Here is a 19191-nt window from a genome sequence, read left to right as displayed (position 1 = left end):
GCTGGAGATTTCCGGAGGATGAAAAAAATGGATAAACAATTGGATATACAACACATACATATGGTCAGTTAACCAGTCGTGTCCAGGGTCGGGGGGGCAGCAGGAGCCCATCCCAACGGTCATAGCGTTATACATTTAGACTGATTTAACATGACTCTTTTTTATTATTGCTGGACCCATAAACATGCATAATGAATTGTTGCACTGTCGGATAAATGATAGTCATAAATGAATCCCTCACGGCTCATCGACTGAGGAACATTCGAATTTCTAGACCTCTGTCGCCCTCCAGTGGTTTGTTGCCGAACTACACAGTATACTTCAAGACAGCCTCCGTCACTCATAATAATATTAATATTATTAATAATAATAATAATAATAATGATGAATGAATTACTTTAAAACGAATGATTCACACTTGAACTGAAGTAAATGGCCCTGTCAGATACCAAAATACATTTGGGCAGAAATGATGAGATGGTGACTTTTTTTCTCAAAAATGTAAGACGGAAGGGCAAGAAGGTGAATGCGAGGGCGGTGACCTGAGTTTATCCAGTGGGCCGGCTCTGCCAGAAAGAGAGTTCGCACCAGACGAAATGGAGAAGCACTCAATACCAGCAGTTCACGAAGAGGCCACAGTTTGATTGAAGTACTCATATTCGCCACTAGATGTCTCTAAAACTGACGGTGGAACTAAAACGCCAGTGTTTGAACACAGTGTTACAAAAGGCTCGTGCCCAGTGCAGGGTAGTTTCACGTGAGCTCAAGAGGTTTTCCACTTTTGAAAATGATCATTTATGGCGCTGAATGAATTATGGCTCAACCATGTATTCACTACCTCTGCAGCTAGATTGGAATTTCTAGATCTCTGTCGCCCCTCAGTGGTTTGTAGCCGAACTACACTATGTGCTTCAACAGGCATTTCAGCCTCTGTCACCTCGACCTGTCTTGATCATCTTCCCTCGTCTCACATCCTCGTGTCGTCTTTACTGCATCCACGCAGCTCGAAGGTTCCTCATCTTCCTTCTCCGCCATTCTCAGTTCAATGCTGTCTCTCCTCTCCATGTTGGCAACCAAGCCTTCCCCACTTTTCCCTATTGCATCTTCAGCTCTGCATTTTCAAAACTCTCGACCACAATCCGTTCCAGACGGCCGTTGCAGAAGCGATTTGTTCGAAATCTGAATGGATTTTTCCCATTACAATGAATGGAAAAAGAAATTCCAAGGCTTAAAATAGGCTTTTGTAGGAGTGAATGTAGAGTGTCTGCTGCAGGTGCGCTGTTCCTCTATGTGTGTGGCCGCTGCATGTGGGAGGGGTTGCCGAGTGAGTGACGTCTCTCCAGAAGTGAAGAGGTGCCCGGTGCGTGTCCAGCTCTGAATGTGCGCTTCTGTGCAGTTTGGCTGTGACAAAGTCATAAACCAAGTAACGCTCTGTCCCAGACTCGCCTCATCCCTGTCCCAGCTCCAGCCCACAACAGGACATCAAACCCTGGAGTGAGCGCTCCAGCCTCGGAGGTGTGGAGAGCGAGCACCTCCCCTGTGACACTCTACCACGGTCCAGTGAGGAGACAGGAAAGGTTTTACACCTCAATATGAAGAAAAAACAGTCAGTAAATGTAGCTAACGGGACACGTCTGCATTCAGAGGCTGCGTTATACACAATAACAAAGCACGTTGTTTGTCCCGCTTTTTTCAGGGGCGTTCGAGTTCTGGATTTTTGTTCGAAATCTGAAGAAAAAAATCACAAAATTTTTGTTCGAACTCGGATTTGTTCGAATTCTGGGACGTTTGAACACCAAGGTACCACTGTATTTTTAGACATTGCTCTTTCAAATCACAACATTTTGGACAAAAACGCACCTGGCCAGCAACTTATCAATTGACTTTGTATGGTGTCCTGCTTGTTCGGCACTGTGCAACAACAGTCTCTGACTATTGGATCGCAAAGGACTTTACACACTGAAATTGAGGTTGTGCACACAAGTCTGCTTATTTTTCCCTATTTGGGCAGCAGAAAAACATTGAGCAATAAAATAACAATCACCGCAATGTTGCAATCGAGTCCCCCGAGCTGCTCCAGTCAGAGCAGAAGTGTCTGTGCGCCGGAGCCCATCATGACTGTAAGTACTCGACTCTTTCATGTGCAAAACTTGATGCTTTGGTGATGATGTTTTCTGTGTCTCTGAAGTATTTTGCCAGCGTCCTGACATGGCTGCTGCCTCTTCTCATCCTGAGAGGGTAATCACAGTTTGGTAGCCTCTCAAGAAATCACAGTGTTCATTCTGAGTTCTCTTGAAGGTCATGTGACCAGAGGCAGGACTGTGAGTGGGGACCGTATGGAGAGTGGTCTGAATGTGACAGTTGCACCAAACTCCAGGTTAGTAAAGTTTCAGATGGAGACATTTCACACTTTTTAAAAAAAAATATTATATGGAGTTGAGTCCTTCTAAGGAAATGAACTGCCTCAATTGGACTTTGTGGTGCAACAGACATGCACTAGTTGAATTACTAAATCAATAGCTTGGTTTTTATTGCTTCATGAATGCAAACTCGCCGCTTAGTTCACCTAGTGGAAGGGCCTGCTCTGCTACAGTAGAGTCTGTTCTCACCAGTCTGAACGGAGGACTTTGTACCCGCTGTCAATAAGGTGGGAATGAAGCGTCAGTTTGAGTGAAACAAACTCTACATTATAAAGCGAACAAATGTATTGCTCTTTTCGGGATCACCATTTCACTTGTCATCTAAATGGCTGACTCTGTATTTTGCTGTTCCAGTCGAGAAGCAGAAGCTTTGCCGTTTACGCCCACTTTGGAGGAAGCGCCTGCTCAGGGAATCACGTTGAAACCCAAGAATGTGAAACCACACAGGTCTGCCCTTTGCAGGGTGGGTGTGGGAACAGGTTTCGCTGTCCGTCAAAAGGTGAGTTTATTTATTTATTTAGTTGAATATCTGTTTTAATATAAATTCATCTGCTGTGCAGGAACCTGCATCGGCCAGAACCTGGTGTGCAACGGGGACGGAGACTGTAATGGGAACGGAGACGAGACCGTGTGCAGTCCGACAAGAAAATATATGATATGCAGAACAGACAAGATGCTACCGCACATTGAATATTTTGGACTCGGGCAAGTCACCTACCATTTGCTTAGAAACTTAGAGATGTGCTCTGATCACTGTGGTCCTGGGCAGGTTTGATACGTTGAAGGGTGAGAGGAGTGCGGCGGGAGTTTTCAACATCAAAAGCTTTGGGGGCCAATGCCGCAGTGTCTTTAGCCCGATGCACCGCGGGGTCTTCAGACTGCCTCTGAGCATCAAGCAGTTCAGGCCACTGGTTTGTCAACACTCATTCTTACCTTAGTTGACACTGTCGACTTTGATCTTCCCATTTAGTTTTCAGTATGTGGCCCTTCCACCGTTCCCATATGTCGGTTTTCACACTGATGACAATGCCTTTTCCTTCAGAGGGAACCTGAGAAGGACTTCAGTTTCAAGGTCTATGCTAGTAAATGGCACTTTGCTAAAGAGATGGTTCGCAATTCCTCATTCATTTTGTCCAGCTACCAAAACTTCCCCTTCGATCAGATCCCCTTGCTGTCAGCGGTGAGCAAGAGATTCACATCTAGCCAGACAGAGACATCTTTACTGACGACACACGTCTTTCCACAGGGACACAAGTTGATGGTTGTACAGAAGGACATTTCCCTGCTCAAGATTTCAACTGCCTCGCCTGAATATTTGATACTAGAAGAGGAGCTCTGGAGGGCGCTGTCCAGGCTCCCTGCGTCTTACAACTACCCGGCCTACAGACGCCTTGTGGAGTACTTTGGAACGCACTACGTGTCTGAGGGAAGTCTGGGAGGCTCCTACAAGGGCATTTTTGTAATAGACCAGGAGAAGGAAAAACTGAGTGAGTAAAACTTTGTCAAGCATGAAAGAATGAGTCAGAGAAGAATGAGTCATTTTAGTGGAGCGACTTTTGAATTTCAATATGAGGTGGAAAGGAGAGTTTGGTGACTTGGATGCTCCACTCAGATGAAGCTAGATAGAAGGATGGTGGTGCTCTCACGACTGCACACTGAGCCTCTTTGGGTGTTCACATGCAGCACACTGAGAAGTGATTTGAAATATTTGCTCAGAGCGCATTGTACCGCACAGTTTTGACTCTTTCTGTCCTGAAGGCCAGCAGCACTTTGAGTGTGACAGTGTGGCAGTCACCCCCGATACCCTCGGACAACAACCACAAGGTCTCTCAATCGTTTCTTTGTTTGATCCAACCGACAGTCGGACAACGTATTCACGGCCTGCTTTGCTTTACCCCCCAAAGTACCAAATTTTAGGATTAAGCGAACAGAAGTGCTCGGAGGTGACATGCAGTGGTTGGCACCGCTGAGTAGGGCGGATCCTTTGCAGTCCAACCTCTGTGACCTTTTCATGAAGTGGGAAGCATCTATAGTAAACAGTCCTGAGCTTGTTCAGAAAAAGGTAATCGTCGATCACCCTTGCAAAACAGACGGTTTCCTCTTCCAACCGGTCGAGTGCAGCGTCTTCATTGGTCCCACATTGTGATGCGTGTCTTTATGTTGATGGTGTGCCCGGGCAGCTGCGGCCGCTGTGGGAGCTGGTGAAGGAGGTGCCCTGCGCTGGCCTGAAGAGGCTTCACCTGCGCAGAGCCACTGAACAGTATGTCAGCGAGCACGACGTCTGCCACTGTCCGCCCTGCAGGAACAACGGCTTGGCTGTCATGGTGAAACAAGTGTGCCGTTGCATCTGTAAGCCTGGCACATCTGGACGGGCCTGCGAGAATGGCGCCGACATCGAGGGTCAGTCAGGCGACACTGGGAATCGGATTCATCACTTCATCCATCATTCCTGACGCTGCGTTCTCCGCTCTCAGGTGTGACCGATGGCCGCTGGTCATGCTGGTCAGCTTGGACGTGCACTGGGGGTCAGAGGTCACGACAGCGCACCTGTACAAACCCTGCGCCTCAGAATGGAGGCCAAGAATGTGTCGGCGAAAGCACCGAGACCTCAGACTGTGAGGAGAATGCAATGGAATACTTGAAGTCAGTGAACCTTTCTACTTGTAATTGGGCATCAGTGGAACATATTATTTACATTTGACCTCTTTAGAACCGTAGAGCCTGAGTGTTTCGATCCAAGTGTTCCACCAGTGGCAAAGTGCGGACCTCCTCCAGCTCTCATCAACGGATATGTCCTGGTAAACCTGGGTAGTTTCTGCCTTCACAGCATCATGGCGCCAATATCTGAGCCGTTTCTCTCCACAGGAACCGAAGGACGCCTACGTTGTGGGCAGTAAGGTCAAATATGAGTGCACCGCTGGACTGGACTATCATGGCGCAGAGTTGGAGTGCACCACCAATCAAACCTGGTCGCACGAAGCTGGACTGTGTTCAGGTGAACTGGGACTCATCATTCCACATGCTCGCGATAATCATAGCGCACACGTAATCGCGTTTCTTTCATCACATGTTGTTAGCGGTTAGCACCTTCCCACGCTCCTTCGCTCTTCACTCTGACTTGTCTCTTAAACCAGTCATTCTTAACCATAGGGCTGAGGCCCATGCTAGCGCCCCCTAGACGCTCAGTTTTAATACATAAGCCACGTATGGTGGCAGTAGTGTGTCACTGAATTGACTTGACACCTGCACATTTGTGATAGTTACCAACTCTGGAGAAGTTCTCGAAAAGAAAAAAATGATAAAGAAAGTGATGGGGCCCCCAACAGGAAACACTGTTCTGTTCCACCTGTTGGAGGTTTTTAAAAATAATTTAACATTTTATTTACATTTACATTTTACTTATCTTCTATGAAAAAGACAATATTTTATGATATTTAGACGTTGTTATATTATATTAATTTTACAGAATTTCATTCATGACAAACAGTTTTTCCAATTTTCTCAAACAGTTTGCATCAAGGGTATTTTTTTCCTGCTTTTTTCTGTAGTAAATTTGATGAACATGACTTTTCCATGACAAATATCTTTGCGCTGATCACATGGTTTCATGTCATTTCACAAGGTTTGGGTTTTGTTTACAAGTACGCTTATTGAACAGAAATGTAACAGTAACAAATCAGTTCTATTCCTTGAATGGGCCCCGGACCCATTTGTTCTGGAAAAGGTGGGCCCCGAGATCAAAAAGGTTCAAGAACACCCGCCTTAAACCATACATACCACTGAGCAAATGCCAATTCTCTGCCTGTTGTGCCTTCACAGTGGGCCGTGTGTTTGGACCTCGGCAATGAGTTCCATCTGGACCAGCTCTGTGTGAGCTGTGGAAGACACCTAACAGGGGAAGATGTCAACGACAACGGATCTGTCGTCGCCATGAAAGTGAAGCGCCATGTGAAGGAGACACAATGCATCATGCTCATGAATCATGACTCAGAATTACTCCGGTCCCACGGTGTCCCGTGTCTAATCCACTGATCTTTAATGGTACTAACCAGCAATATGGTCAAACAATAAACAACAGCAAATATAAACCGATGTCTGCTTCACTGCATTTTGCCATCTAATAAAAGTTTTGAAAAAGAAAGTGAGGAGAACGAGAAGACGGATTGTGGCCCACTCAAGCCATCACTGTTTCGGGGAAGACAAGTATGGGTCCCAGATCATGATTTGGACCCTCTGCATTCTGCCTCAGCAAACTTGACAGCCATGTTTGTAGTGACAGAGAGACTGTACAGCTGGTTATGCCCTTCACCAGCCAGTGCCAGGCTGATGCTACTTGGCCTGAGGAGACTCCTGCACTGCGGTCGATGTGACAGTCCATTATGAGGTTGCAGATCTCCTCAGGAACAGTAAGAGGTTTTCAAGTGTGTGGCCGAGAGGCTTGGACAGGTATCAAGGTTTTTATTACAGTGTGCCGTGGCGAGTGTTTATATGTGTTTTCAAGAGGTTTTCTGGAATGTGTTCGCTGAAGACTTTGATATGTGGAGCACTAAATTTGCATTTGTGGAAAATAAAGTTAATAAATGGGTTTTCCTCGGTAGGTTCATCGCATGTGTGGTCAGAGGGTTGTGCTCATGTATATGATGAGAGGTGGACGAATTACTCTTAAATGTTGAGCAAAACCCAAAATAAAGTAATGAAAACATAAAAAAGTAAAGTAACATGACCCCCATCAACTGTTGTGCTTCAGTAAAACTCGAATTGTATGACATGTCAAATGTAACTAAAAGTGAAAGTACAGTGGCTGAGAAGTGCAGAACACGTTTACAAACAGCGAAATACATTTCAAACACATTTACTCAAACTCTGGGGACGCATTTACAAATGTGGAAAATACACCTACAAACTCAGCAAAAAAAAAAAAAAAAGCTCAAGAAGTGTAAATTTGTTTGAAATGTAAATGTGTTTCACTATTTGTAAATGTGTTCCAAGAGTTTTTATATGAAGTCATGTGAAAGAACATTCCAACGGAATCACTTTCATGATACAATATATGTGAGAAATTGTGAAGCTTGTCGCCATCCAGTGGTGTAAATGTGAACTGCAAGTCAAAAATACTCGCACAGTCCGAATAAATTTCAATAACAAAAGTTTTATTAACAATGTAAAATGATCTATATCACCTTTGACCTTTGACTATCTCTGTCTGACCCGCACATGGATGATCAATATTAACTATCATTGACACATGCTGCACTTCCCGGAGTTACAGAACTCTGAACAGAACCCATCGATGGATGCTATATACACATCTAACGTCTCAGTTAATAGATAGATGCCGTGTGCAAAGAAGTTTTCGACTGTATGTTCCATTTCAAGTTGTAAAGAGAAAGAAGTTGGGAACAGGTTTTTGGTTCATGGAAGACTAAATCAAGTACATTTAGTAGGAGAAACATTAAGAAACGAAAACCAGGGACGGTAATATACATCAGACTGACGCTGCACGAACCTCTCATCGAGACAAACAAAGGTCTTTACCAGCACCTCCCTCCACACGTTTCATCACATGAATCCGGACGAACAAACATGTAAATTCCCTTTTTTAGACATGAATCCACATTTTCGATCATGATAATCAAACACTGACGTCTACTGAGTGTCCTTGCATTCTCCTCTGATCTCAGCTACCCGAAAAGGTAGGGGAAACCTGTCTGTAAAGTATCTTAAAATATATGTTGAGGACTTCAGTCTTCATCATAACAATTCTCGGTATTCCAAAAATAAAAATAGAAAATGGGCAGCTTTTGGAAAGGAACGTGTAAGAGATAGATTTCTTTCTTTTTCTTTTTTTGGAAAATGGCAGTAAGAGATCGGTGGGAGACACGCGCGGTGAAGGACGGTGGGTGATGGTGTCTTTGATGTTGCCTTTACCACTCAAAGGCGTCGCCCTTAGCTGGTAACCAGGCAACAGAGTCCAAAGAACCGTCTCTTCCTCTGTCGGACCAGCGGGTAGGGAGTCAGGTTCAGCAGACTGCTGTCATCTGGGAAGGAGAGCAGACAACATTCGGAGGCTGAAACTTTGGAATGTAATACACCGATATTGTTTCATGGTCCACTAGCTTGTGCTGTTCCCAGTGGAGACGATGTGAACCAGCATGTGATGTTGAAGGTCAAAAGTGTCTTGTGTTTATGTATCTACTGAAGGCATTTCAGGAAACAGATGATGGGACAAGGAACGTGATAGAACTTGTAGGTTATGCCTCAGGTTCAGAGACTACACAGTGGTGCTGTGAAGAAATCGAGAAACAGTCTGCAGTCTGCAAAAGAAACTTATTCTCCATACATGTTTAGTTTAGATCGAACAGCAAAGCAGGCAGCAGAGGCAGTTCAAGACTTTACAAAGCTCTGTTCACCAGCAACCTCAGGTTCCAGTGGCCCTCAGAGGACATGAAGCAATTCTGAAGAACTTCATCAATCACTCTGAGAACGGATAAATATTTTTTAATTTCCTTTAAGTTCTTAAATATCCAGCATCTCTAAATGTATAATTTGACTTCAATATAAAGTTAAACAGTGTCAGTTTACCTCATATATGTGAAGATGATCCAAACATCCCACACATATTTTTAATATATTCAACATAAAAGTTAAGTTAAATATGGATTGAACAATTGAAAGGCTTTTTATTTGCACTCAATGTCAATACCAATATCCCATCACTGTTTTTAAACCATTATAAACTATTACAGGAAATGCTAGCATGCTGTTACAGTGCACCCGGTCACAAACCTACATGGTCCTTGAATAGCAGAAGTTTTACCAGTTTGATTGTATCCTATATTTATAACTATATACTACAAACTGAATCTGAGATCTTAGAATCTATTTCCAAGAGAACCTTTTTTTGCTTGCTGTGGAGACACATATCTGAGTGCAGAGAGAATACAGCTGTGTAGATTCCAGTGAGGAGGCTTTACAAAGGATGACACTGGAGGTCGTCCTGCCTGCATGTCTGTTACCTTGGTTCTTCAGTGGTAAAGGCATGGTCTCCCTGAGTTTACTGAGAAGGTTCTTCATTTCCCTCATGTCCCTGCAGAACACAGACCTTCATTAAGACTCAAGTGGATATCTGACAGATATATAGAACAACCATGTTAGAGAGGACAGTCGAGTCAATGTCCTGACTAATACTTCACAGGAGTCTTGATGGAGATCACCTACTTTTCTATGTTTTCTATGTCAGTAGCCACCAGCCAGCAGAGCTGTGGGCAGTCAGTGGGGGAGGACGACGTGTCCTCCAGGATGGGGATGTCAGAGCTCTCCTCGCACTTACTGTCCAGCACAGGAGGGGCGCAGGCGTCTTTACCTGCAGGACAAACACAAGGCAGGTTTGCGTGTGCATCCATGCAGAAGCTGGACCTGGCCCAGTGCTGGAGTTACCTTTCCTGTGCAGCTGCAGGGAACCCAGCAGGCAGACGGACTTCAGCATCTCAGTGATGTACATCTCCAAACAGCACTGCAGCTGGATGAAGAGCCGGCAGATCTCCGGGTGGATCTCCCCGTCCTCGGGTCTGAAACAACAATGGAGTGGCTCAGCAATGTGTAGGGAAGGGGCACTGTGGGCCGTGAGGTCAGAAGGTCTTCCACAGAGCACTTAGGGACGACAGCCACTCACTCGCACTACATTTGGAGCCAACAGTTAACATCTGTATGCATTGCAAGAGTGGCCGGAAGAAACCCACAGGAGGGACTGAGTGCTGCCCCAAGCTAGAATCCCAGCCGCACTCCACTATTCCTCCTCAGTTTCTTCTTCAATAAGAAAGCACATTTATTGCAACTTATTTCTTGCTTTTCCGAATAAATCTTTTTTTTTCGGACTAGTTAACTTTCATACTTTATTATACATGATTTCTTTTCCAAAAATAAAATAAAAAAGAAAGATATGAAACATGGAAATTTCAGTCTCTACACCAAAGGTTCTCAAGAGGTGGTCCGCGGGCAGCACAATAACAATCAGTGCGGTTTAAAGAATTCAAACGGTCCCTGAAAGCAAGAGCTTTGTAGTGGTGTACGGCATGAGCATGCATATTGACAGTAAAAAAATAGCCACACTGATTCAGCAGTTCACTGAAAGGGTGCGGTGCAAACAGAGTGGTCTTGCAGCGTGATTTATGGAATGTTTGTAAGGTCAAAAATGAGTTGGAACTATTTTATTTTGTGTTGTTTCACTCAGAACTATGTAGCCACTCAGTGACAGAGAGACCACCCGGCTGCTCGGTCCCACCCAGTTAAAAACAACAGGTCATAGCCCTTATCAGTAGATAGAAAAAATGAATAATAGTAATCCAGAAGTGAAAGTTGGTAGAAGAATAAAAGAACACTTTATGCTTATAGAGGTTGTTTTAAAGTTCTTATCATGTTTACCATATTCTAATTTTTTGTTGCATTTTTTTCCCCCACTTAAACTGGCGTTCATAAGTCGGTCACTGCGATGACGATTGTGTTGAAAATAACTTACAGACTGAGATTTTCAGGACTTGTGTGAAATGCAACAAGGAACTTTTTTTTGTTTTTAGATTTTTACATTGGGGTCATTTCTGGTATGAGTGCCAGATTGATATTTGGATCCAGGATTTTTCTTTTTGTGAAGGATGTTTTTGGGGTGGACTGAAGCTGTGTGACAGAGGTTTATGTTCTCTGAGTGCTTTTCTAATATTTGTCCCCTGTTTTGAGTGGTGCAAAGTATGTAGCATGTCGTCTGAACCTAACCTCAATGAATGGCCCTTAGACTTGTTGGACAAATTCACGGTGGCCCTTTCACATTTGCATCCAGATATCCCTGCTCTACAACTCGACCAAATAATAACAAAAGTCATTATTTTCACCACATAGTGCGACAGGTTCACACCACAGCCAGCTGCTTTCCCTCCCTCACCTTTAGCTCCGCCCACAATGTCATGCGACAGCCTGCGTTGAACCTGTATGCAAGCTAATATTGCAAAAAGTTTTGAGCAGATACCAGTGACAATTTAAGAAGATGCTGACGATGGAATGGGCCTTACATTTGGGTGATGCTCTAGAGAGGTCCACTGGTCTTTGCTGTCACACTTAGACCAGTGATTCTTAACCACAGGGTCGGGGCCCATGGTTGGGCTGCGAGCGCCTCAGAAAAGTTTTTTTGTTTTACACCTCTGGACCATGAGGGCCGCCAGAGGGTCAATTTTAATACATTAGCCACATATGGTGGCAGTAGTGTGTCACTGAATTGACTTGACAGCTGCAAATCTGTGACAGTAAACAACTACGGAGAAGTTATTGAAAAAAAAAAAATGATAAAGAAAGTGATGGCGGCCCCCCAACAGTAAAAACTGTTCATGAAAGCAACTGTGGCAATACTTTCATTTACACTTACTTATATCTTCTTCGGACTTTAAATAAAATACACTATTTTTATGTTATGATATTTGGACATGGTTTTATTATATTTACTTTATTCAGAAATTTATTCAGTTTTTCAGATTTTTTTTCTCTAGTTTCTATGACAAATATCTTTGCGATGATCACATGGTTTCACGTCATTTCACAAGGTTTTGGTTTGTTCATGTGTAAGTAGATTAAACGTGGTTGTTGATCAGAAATGAAATCAAGAGCAATGAATCAGTTCTATTACTTGAATGGGCCCCGGGTCCATTTGTGCGGGGAAAGGTGGGCCCCCGAGACCAAAAAGATTCAGAACCCGTGACTTAGACAACACAGATCAGACTTCTGCTAGTTTGTGGCGCCCTCTAATGTATAGTCTTATTTGTAGTCTCTGGATGCCTGATATCAAGATAGTGGTTGTAAATAAATACGATTTATTTAGTAGAGTTGTTGTTCGTGACTAGCAGGAAAGCCACGTCATGCTTCCCCACCTGTGCACCATATATATATATATATATACACAAATAAATCTGTGTCACTCGTGTTGAACTGTCTCCATGTGTGTGAGCAGAGAGCTCTGAGCGTCTCTATCACTCACCAGCTGACCACTTCATGAGACACCGCAGAAGTGCCACATAAATCTGCTGTTTACAGGAAATCTGCAGCAGGTGACATTCAGTGGGTGTAGAATCAGCAGGGACAGTCACAGCAAGCCAAACGTGTGAAACTTGCACCTGCCGCAAATGTTTCTTCGCCCGGTTCTCTTGCTTTTCTGTCACAGTGCTTCTGCGGCGCAGCTGCCATCAATGACTATCCTGCTTATCAGCTTTCCTCTGGCACATGAGAGCGGCCTCGCTCCTCTCAGACCGTTCAGACACACTGGCTTTATTTGATTAAAGGGGGATGATTTGTGCCGTCTAATTCCAGCTCTGTGTCTCCACCGGAGGAGAAGTGGCTGTGAAATGGCCTGCGGAGCTTTCAGAGGAGGCGGCGCACAGATGATGACGGCGGTGTTGATTCTCTTTTTCCGTTAAGCCGCTCAATCTCTATTTCTAGGTGAGACGGGGAAGAAAAGGAGCTGAAGATTTGAATGGGAAATAAGACGTGTTTACATCAAGAGCACGGCTAATAACTAGCAGTAATATTAGGAATTACTTCGATGCTCTGGTTTGATGGTGCCACATTTACTTCGGATTATGACATCATCATGAGCCTCAGACGGCAGCTACATTTGCTTGTATCAGAATTATTTTCTCGCCTTCCTATCATGTACTTAATAAGCAAAAAAACTTCACTCATATCCCAGAGAATATTTGATTCATCTGCAAAAGCAAATGAATCTAGCATCATGTAAAAGCTGTGTTAAAGCACACATCTTTATTTTTCTATTTGACATGTAAGGCAGTATAAACTACCAAGACTGACCCAACAAATACTGTGGCTAATTTCTTTCAGCTCATTTCTGAAGAGCGTTGCAATACATGGTGGAGATTTTAGAGTCTCCACTCTACGCTGTTTTTCTTTCTCTTCCTGTCTTGCTTTAGGTAGCTGCATCTGTGGACGGCAAACACGTGAATGACGATACCTTTCAAACCTTCCTGACTCCAGATGGAACGTCAGACCAAAATCTAATCATGTGATCTTTGTCCCGTTATTGACATTTCTTTAAAAAAAATCACTGAAATAATTTCATTACTTTTCGACTTTTGCAAACCAACTACTGCATAGGCGTGGGTAGCAAGGAAAAACCATAATACAATTGTTATTAACTTGTAATTGGGTAAGGTAAATATCTATAGTAAAGAAGTATAAATCTAAAATATCTAAAATATAAGGTGTGTACAATTTTTGTTTGGGACTTGATGCCAAAAATCAACTGTCGTAGGGAACGTACGTATTTTGTGTTTCTTATAAAATAATTCTTCTATTTGCACGGTTTGGAATACGGAACATGAAACACTTGAAATCCCTTCAAGAATATCAAAGTAAATAACCGTAACTTGAACATGAGTGAGCACTGTCATCTGAGACAATAGCATCCTGTCACTGTTTCTGTCTGATCCCTCGTGAATACTCCTCAGCTTCTGGGGGAGAACTGCCATCTTTGGATCCATGTACTGACTTAACTCTCTTCGATGACATCATGAGATGTTGACTCAGCCTCCCCTGGCTGCCGGTGACTACCTTCGATGAGTCTTTCATTCATCAATGTTTCAGGTCTCGCTAATGGTTCAGTTGCATGATGCTTTTATTACTTCCTCTGACATCTCTCAACCAATTATAGTAAAAGACATTGAAGACGAGTTCAGCCATCACATTGTTCTACTTTGTTCCTTAGCTTTAGAATCTACTATATATCTCTTACACACTACCCCTCCTCCACTTTTGCTCCTGTTTGAGCTGGTATTTTCCAAAACCAGGGGAGATTTGGTTTTGCAAGTGATAGGAATGAGTGGCAAAAGTTACTCTAATGTAGAAAGACTCATTGTTTCGAAAGGACAACAGCACATTACAATCCATATTGATTCAATGTGTTTTAAAAAACATACATTGCACAAATAAAGATTCAAACTAACTCAAACGCCATTCCAACATCAGATACCGGACCTTCCAGCTCAGCTCCACCGCGGCACTTTGGTCCATTTGCAGTGGTCGACACGCTCCGCTTCACTCACCCTGATATCAGCGAGAGGCTGTGGTGTGCTGCCCTGGCCATCTCACATCCTTTGGTTCTGGTCTTGAGCATTTCCGCCCTCAGAGAAGGGCAGTCGACGGTGATCTCGCCGATGGAGATGACCAGCTCACGATAGAGCGCCACCAGTGTGTTGAACTCCTGCACAATCTGCGGTACAACCACAAGAAAGATCGGAGAGTTAAGAGAGCCTTGTATCGATTTATTCTAATGCTGACAGTTATGCTAAATTTGGCTGTTTGCACAACCTAAAGGCTTGTAACTGGGACATCCGACCCCCCGCTGCATGCAAAGAGGTACACTCTGGACAGGTCTTCAGTCCTTACACATACTGATGGGAAACTCACACCTGGAGACCGTTGAGAGCCCAGATGTGAAGATTTTCGAGCTGCGTGTAAGTTCTCACCCTGCTTGTGTGGGATTTCCTCCGCTTTCCTCCGCCTGATCATACCATTACGACTGACAGATAATTCAAGACTATTCATTATTTGTAGGTGTGAGTGGTCATCGGTCCATATGTGACCTGCCCATTGTGTCTCTCACCTTTCCCCCGGGTAGCTGGGACAGGCCGTAAATGGAATAATAGAATAAACACAATTGAAACTGATCAGAACCAGACAGACCATACGACAGTTTGTACCACAACCACTGATCCAAAAAATGGGCAGATGGGAAGAACTGTTCTTCACTCCACTCCTTTTCATCCTCTGTATCATGGAAAACTGACAGAATGGAATGCATTCATTACAAATGCAGGGGATATAATACAAAAAAAGTCATGTCACAAGTCAAGTCACATGTTTGTTATGGTCTATGTTTATAATGCTGAGGATTAAAATAAACACTTCATAACATTGGTCCAAAGTCCAATGCAAATTCTCACTATTATTCACCACACTGTCCATCAGAGAATGTATGTAAGTTATTTAAAGATAAAAAAGAAAACAGTCAAAGTCAGTCAAGTGAAAGTGTCGCCTGACTGGTGGCAATTTTACACTATAGTGTTAGTCAAACCCAGATTAAAATATATACACTTCAACTTGAACATTGAACTTCCGAAACAAGCAAACTCTGGTTGCCTCCCACATATTTGCACCTCACCAAACCTGGTTCTGAAGTTAAGACCACTGTGCATGAGAGCTTTCATGGAAGTTCTCAAACGGAATTTGAGAAAGTTCAATATAATTTCACCCCATTGAAACGATTTCACTTGACGCATTCACAGTATGGCTGTAAATGAAAACTCTCATTTGGATGGCTACAAGCAAGGAAAGACATTTGGTGAAAAACAACAATGCTTCAATCAATATCAGAAACAAACTCTTCTTATAGTAAACTTATTTTCCATGACACTAGTAGCCAGTGATGTGACCTTGAAAGGCCAATGGAGTTGCTCGACTTTAATAAAGTGCGAGAAGTCAAGTGAGGTCGATGACATTTCAACTGTTTTGCAGCGTAAAAGTTTCACACGATAAACCGTCTGGAGTTGCAGGAAAAGTCATGTTTGTGTAGAGAACGTCACGTCAACTGTAAGTCCCGGCAGCTGTCACTTCGGAGAGCATCTGTGCAGGGATCACGCAACACTGGAAAGAAACAATCTGGCCGTTTCAAGACGCGTTTCTTCTCTGGCACAGCCTTGAAAACGCAGCTATTTTTAGGCAGACTGGGCTCCAGCATCTGCTCTAATCTCACATGCACGGGATGGTCCTGCAGCACAGGCAGGAGGAGGACCGGGCGCCCGAGCGGCGCGCTGCCGCAGACCTACCATCCTGCAGTCGGCCACGGCGCGCTGGGCTCTGCGGCTGCTCTCGGTGCTCTCCCTCCGCTGTGACTCTCGGTGTGGAGGCTTGCCGATCTGGAAGATGTTTCCGGTGGATCTGGGGCGGTTTTTGCGCCCATTCGATGCAGAACTCATGCATACACATCTACTAATAAAACGATTCTAGTGCAGAACCGGGCTCTGTCCTTCCGTCAGCCCCGCCGCCCCTCGCTGTCCGCACCGCCCTGCACCACAACTCTTCGCCCGAATATCCAGCGACTGCGCGAATCGGTGATCGCCGAGAGTCAGTGACGGTTCCTCCCTCTACTGAGGAAGAGGATGTTTTCCACCAGGTCGCAGAGCAAGTACCGGATGAGCGGCTCTCCGCATTGCCTCGACTGCGGCGGGGCGCGAGTCACCTTCAGTCCCGCAGCGGCTGGCGCACACTTTCACCCCCCGCACCGAGCTCAGCGGAACATCACACTCGGAACGGCAGATTCGCCAAATGCAACCATTTCTTGTGATTGCGCGTTTCCATTAAAAACAGAGGGAGGCGGCTGATAGCGATCTCCGGCGTCCCCGCAGGTGGAATCCTCCTTTACCGCAGGAGAAAAACAAAGCGACAAAAGAAAAACTCGGGCGCATATCCCGCTCCGGATGAGGCTCGCGTGTCTTGCTCCGGATCCTCAGAGCTTGCACCGGGCCCGAGAGTCACCTTGGAGAGGCAGCAGAAGACGAGCAGTCGCTGCAGGCCTGACGCGGATCTGGAAAGACTGCGCACCCAAAGGACGGGAATACTAAACGAGCCCATCAAGCCAGACCCCCGCCCTGCGCTGGAGGCTCTCTGAGCTCCACAACCTGCCTGCTGCCACTGACGCTTGTGACTAACGCAGTCAAACGCTCCAAAACAGCTGTCTGCTCTGCTGCAGAGGATGGAAGCAGCTGCTTTGAAGACGCAATAGTCACGAAATAACGTATTTTTTCTTCGACAAAACTGCTGTTATTCTTCGTTGGAGATCATTTGAACAGTCGGACTTTTATTTTGTAATGCAATACTGAGATAGATTTGACGTTTTTAACTTTATATTTCAGACACCATGCGGTAAAAAGATTACCAATAAAGAGACTGTTGTGCCACCATATCAATTTATGACTTCATTTTAGCATTCTAGAACTGAATTGAAACATAGGACTCATGACATCATGTCATCAGAGGCCACCAGCATAAACCCACTGCAGTCGCTTGCAATGATTTGCTACAGGCTCCATAATGTACTGCAACAGTTCACAATAGTGTCACTCTTGGATCGGGCATGGAAGATTGCCCCTAATATGCCATGGGCATCTCACAGTAACACATAACTTTGTAATTCTTCTTCTTCTTAAAATAATGGCAAATGATGACTTGACACAGAAACAGCCACCTGAACTGCAGAAGCTCCTCCCTTTATACAAAGGTAGCACGTCCAGGTGTGTCTGAGCATGGGCTGCTCTATGACCCCCAATAAGAGGTCAGTGTGTGGGTGCAAAAGGATCAACATAGGATCACTGAAATCATTTGAGTCTGTCCTCCGGATGATTGTTGGCTTGTAGTTTGAAAGCAGTAAATTGGGTGACAACATTGAACATTCTTTTTATACCATTAATCCTTTATTATTAAAATGTGCATATCCAACATGAACAGGGCACCAGCAGCATCTTTAATGTGCGATAACATGTATTTTCTTCAAAACACTTGACAAGGTGAGTTTATAGGTGTTCATAGTAAGAGAAATAAGAAAACAAAAAATCAATTTCAGTACCTGAAGAAGAGCAGGTACAGGTCACTGATTGTCAGCCCAGTGCTGTCAGGTTGTACAACAGTAAAATCTGATCATTGTTGATCATTTGTCTATTTATTATCTATTTTATACACTTTTTTTATTTATGGAATGTATTTTTAAGTACTTAAATTGTATCTCTTTATTTTTTTTCATGATATTTGAATATATATTTTGGGTATTATTTAGTCTTGTGTTGTGACTTTGGTGTTTATGGACATCTTTGATGTTTGTTGTGTATCTTTAATGTCTTTGGTATGTGTCAGTAGCTTTGTTGTCATTGGCTACTGTGACACGTTGAACAGCCGAAGCTCATGTTTTCCACTGAAAGTTGCTGTCTGGATTAAAGTTCACATACAAACAAAGCAAAAGCACAGATGAGACATTTTCAAGACTGTCCATGGTTGGCTGCTTTTCCAGAGACAAAAGCAAAAGAGCTTCAGAAGAATACCAGTGTCTTCAGATACATGCATGAATAAAGGCAGAAATGTGTGCGTGTGATAGATTTAAAATACGGTTTACAGTATTTCACTTAGTATTTATCAGTCAACATTCATCTAAAAGAACAATTCGAGACTTTATGTGTGTATTTTGATAATACAAAATGGCGATTAAACTTCACAGAAACTTCACGAAAAACGAACATTAACAGTTATTCCTTTGTTCAGTCAATGTTTATGCAAACACTGGCGTTTTGAAACTTGAAGCTATGCCTTGTTAGTTTCACTAGATGCACTCCAAGGACAAACCTGTCAACGTTATATTTGCATTTTAGTGTTTCATTGTTTGAACTGTACTCCAAACAGTGACGTTGAAACTGCAAGGTCCTGGCATTATTTTTACAATTAAAAAACAAACAAACAATCAATACACTATCAATACTCTCAGCCATTTATTCTATGCTTTGGAATTATGTTTTACTGTATATACATGTATCGGACACAAGGCACAAAATAAATGTCAAACACGCGTGAGTCCTTTGTTTTGTTTTTATTCATAAATAAAAGTACGACGTGAAATAGGATGTATGATATATGAGTGTTGCATTAGCTAATGCAGTCATAAAAAATAGTCATTTCACAC

At 43.7% G+C, this 19191-nt stretch overlaps 2 protein-coding genes across 2 annotated transcripts; one reads left to right on the top strand and one right to left on the bottom strand.

The window, feature by feature from the left end:
* The first annotated feature begins 2021 nt into the window (after window positions 1–2021).
* Window positions 2022–6508, top strand: c7a (complement component 7a). The gene is made up of 15 exons (XM_053871659.1): window positions 2022–2120; window positions 2189–2238; window positions 2299–2377; window positions 2775–2919; window positions 2981–3125; window positions 3190–3331; window positions 3463–3600; window positions 3667–3907; window positions 4179–4244; window positions 4325–4482; window positions 4601–4820; window positions 4895–5063; window positions 5131–5218; window positions 5286–5415; window positions 6240–6508. The coding sequence occupies exons 1-15, from the start codon at window positions 2049–2051 to the stop codon at window positions 6266–6268; spliced, it is 1872 nt and encodes a 623-aa protein (XP_053727634.1). The 5' UTR covers window positions 2022–2048; the 3' UTR covers window positions 6269–6508.
* A 1088-nt stretch (window positions 6509–7596) lies between these two features.
* Window positions 7597–17251, bottom strand: rgs7bpa (regulator of G protein signaling 7 binding protein a). The gene is made up of 6 exons (XM_053871809.1): window positions 16295–17251; window positions 14513–14679; window positions 9858–9988; window positions 9639–9783; window positions 9437–9507; window positions 7597–8458 (listed from the first exon to the last, which is right to left on the bottom strand). Exons 1-6 carry the CDS (start codon window positions 16442–16444, stop codon window positions 8367–8369), a joined length of 756 nt encoding a protein of 251 aa, XP_053727784.1. The 5' UTR covers window positions 16445–17251; the 3' UTR covers window positions 7597–8366.
* Window positions 17252–19191: the final 1940 nt, after the last annotated feature.

Source organism: Synchiropus splendidus, chromosome 7 (genome assembly GCF_027744825.2).
Source record: "Synchiropus splendidus isolate RoL2022-P1 chromosome 7, RoL_Sspl_1.0, whole genome shotgun sequence".
In the NCBI taxonomy this organism is placed as follows: Eukaryota; Metazoa; Chordata; class Actinopteri; order Syngnathiformes; family Callionymidae; genus Synchiropus; species Synchiropus splendidus.
The sequence above is the reverse complement of the archived record's forward strand: the minus strand, read 5'-3'. Positions and strand labels throughout refer to the sequence as shown.

Excerpts from the sequence above, each read along its gene's own strand:
- rgs7bpa (XM_053871809.1), bottom strand. The coding sequence starts at position 16,444 with ATGAGTTCTGCATCGAATGGGCGCAAAAACCGCCCCAGATCCACCGGA. Across the intron at positions 9,989-14,512 it reads AGCCTCTCGCTGATATCAGG|ACCCGAGGACGGGGAGATCC; the intron begins GTGAGTGAAGCG and ends TTGTTGTTTCAG. Across the intron at positions 9,508-9,638 it reads GACATAGAAAACATAGAAAA|GGACATGAGGGAAATGAAGA; the intron begins GTAGGTGATCTC and ends TGTGTTCTGCAG.
- c7a (XM_053871659.1), top strand. The coding sequence starts at position 2,049 with ATGTTGCAATCGAGTCCCCCGAGCTGCTCCAGTCAGAGCAGAAGTGTC. Across the intron at positions 4,821-4,894 it reads GAATGGCGCCGACATCGAGG|GTGTGACCGATGGCCGCTGG; the intron begins GTCAGTCAGGCG and ends CTCCGCTCTCAG. Across the intron at positions 5,416-6,239 it reads CGAAGCTGGACTGTGTTCAG|TGGGCCGTGTGTTTGGACCT; the intron begins GTGAACTGGGAC and ends GTGCCTTCACAG.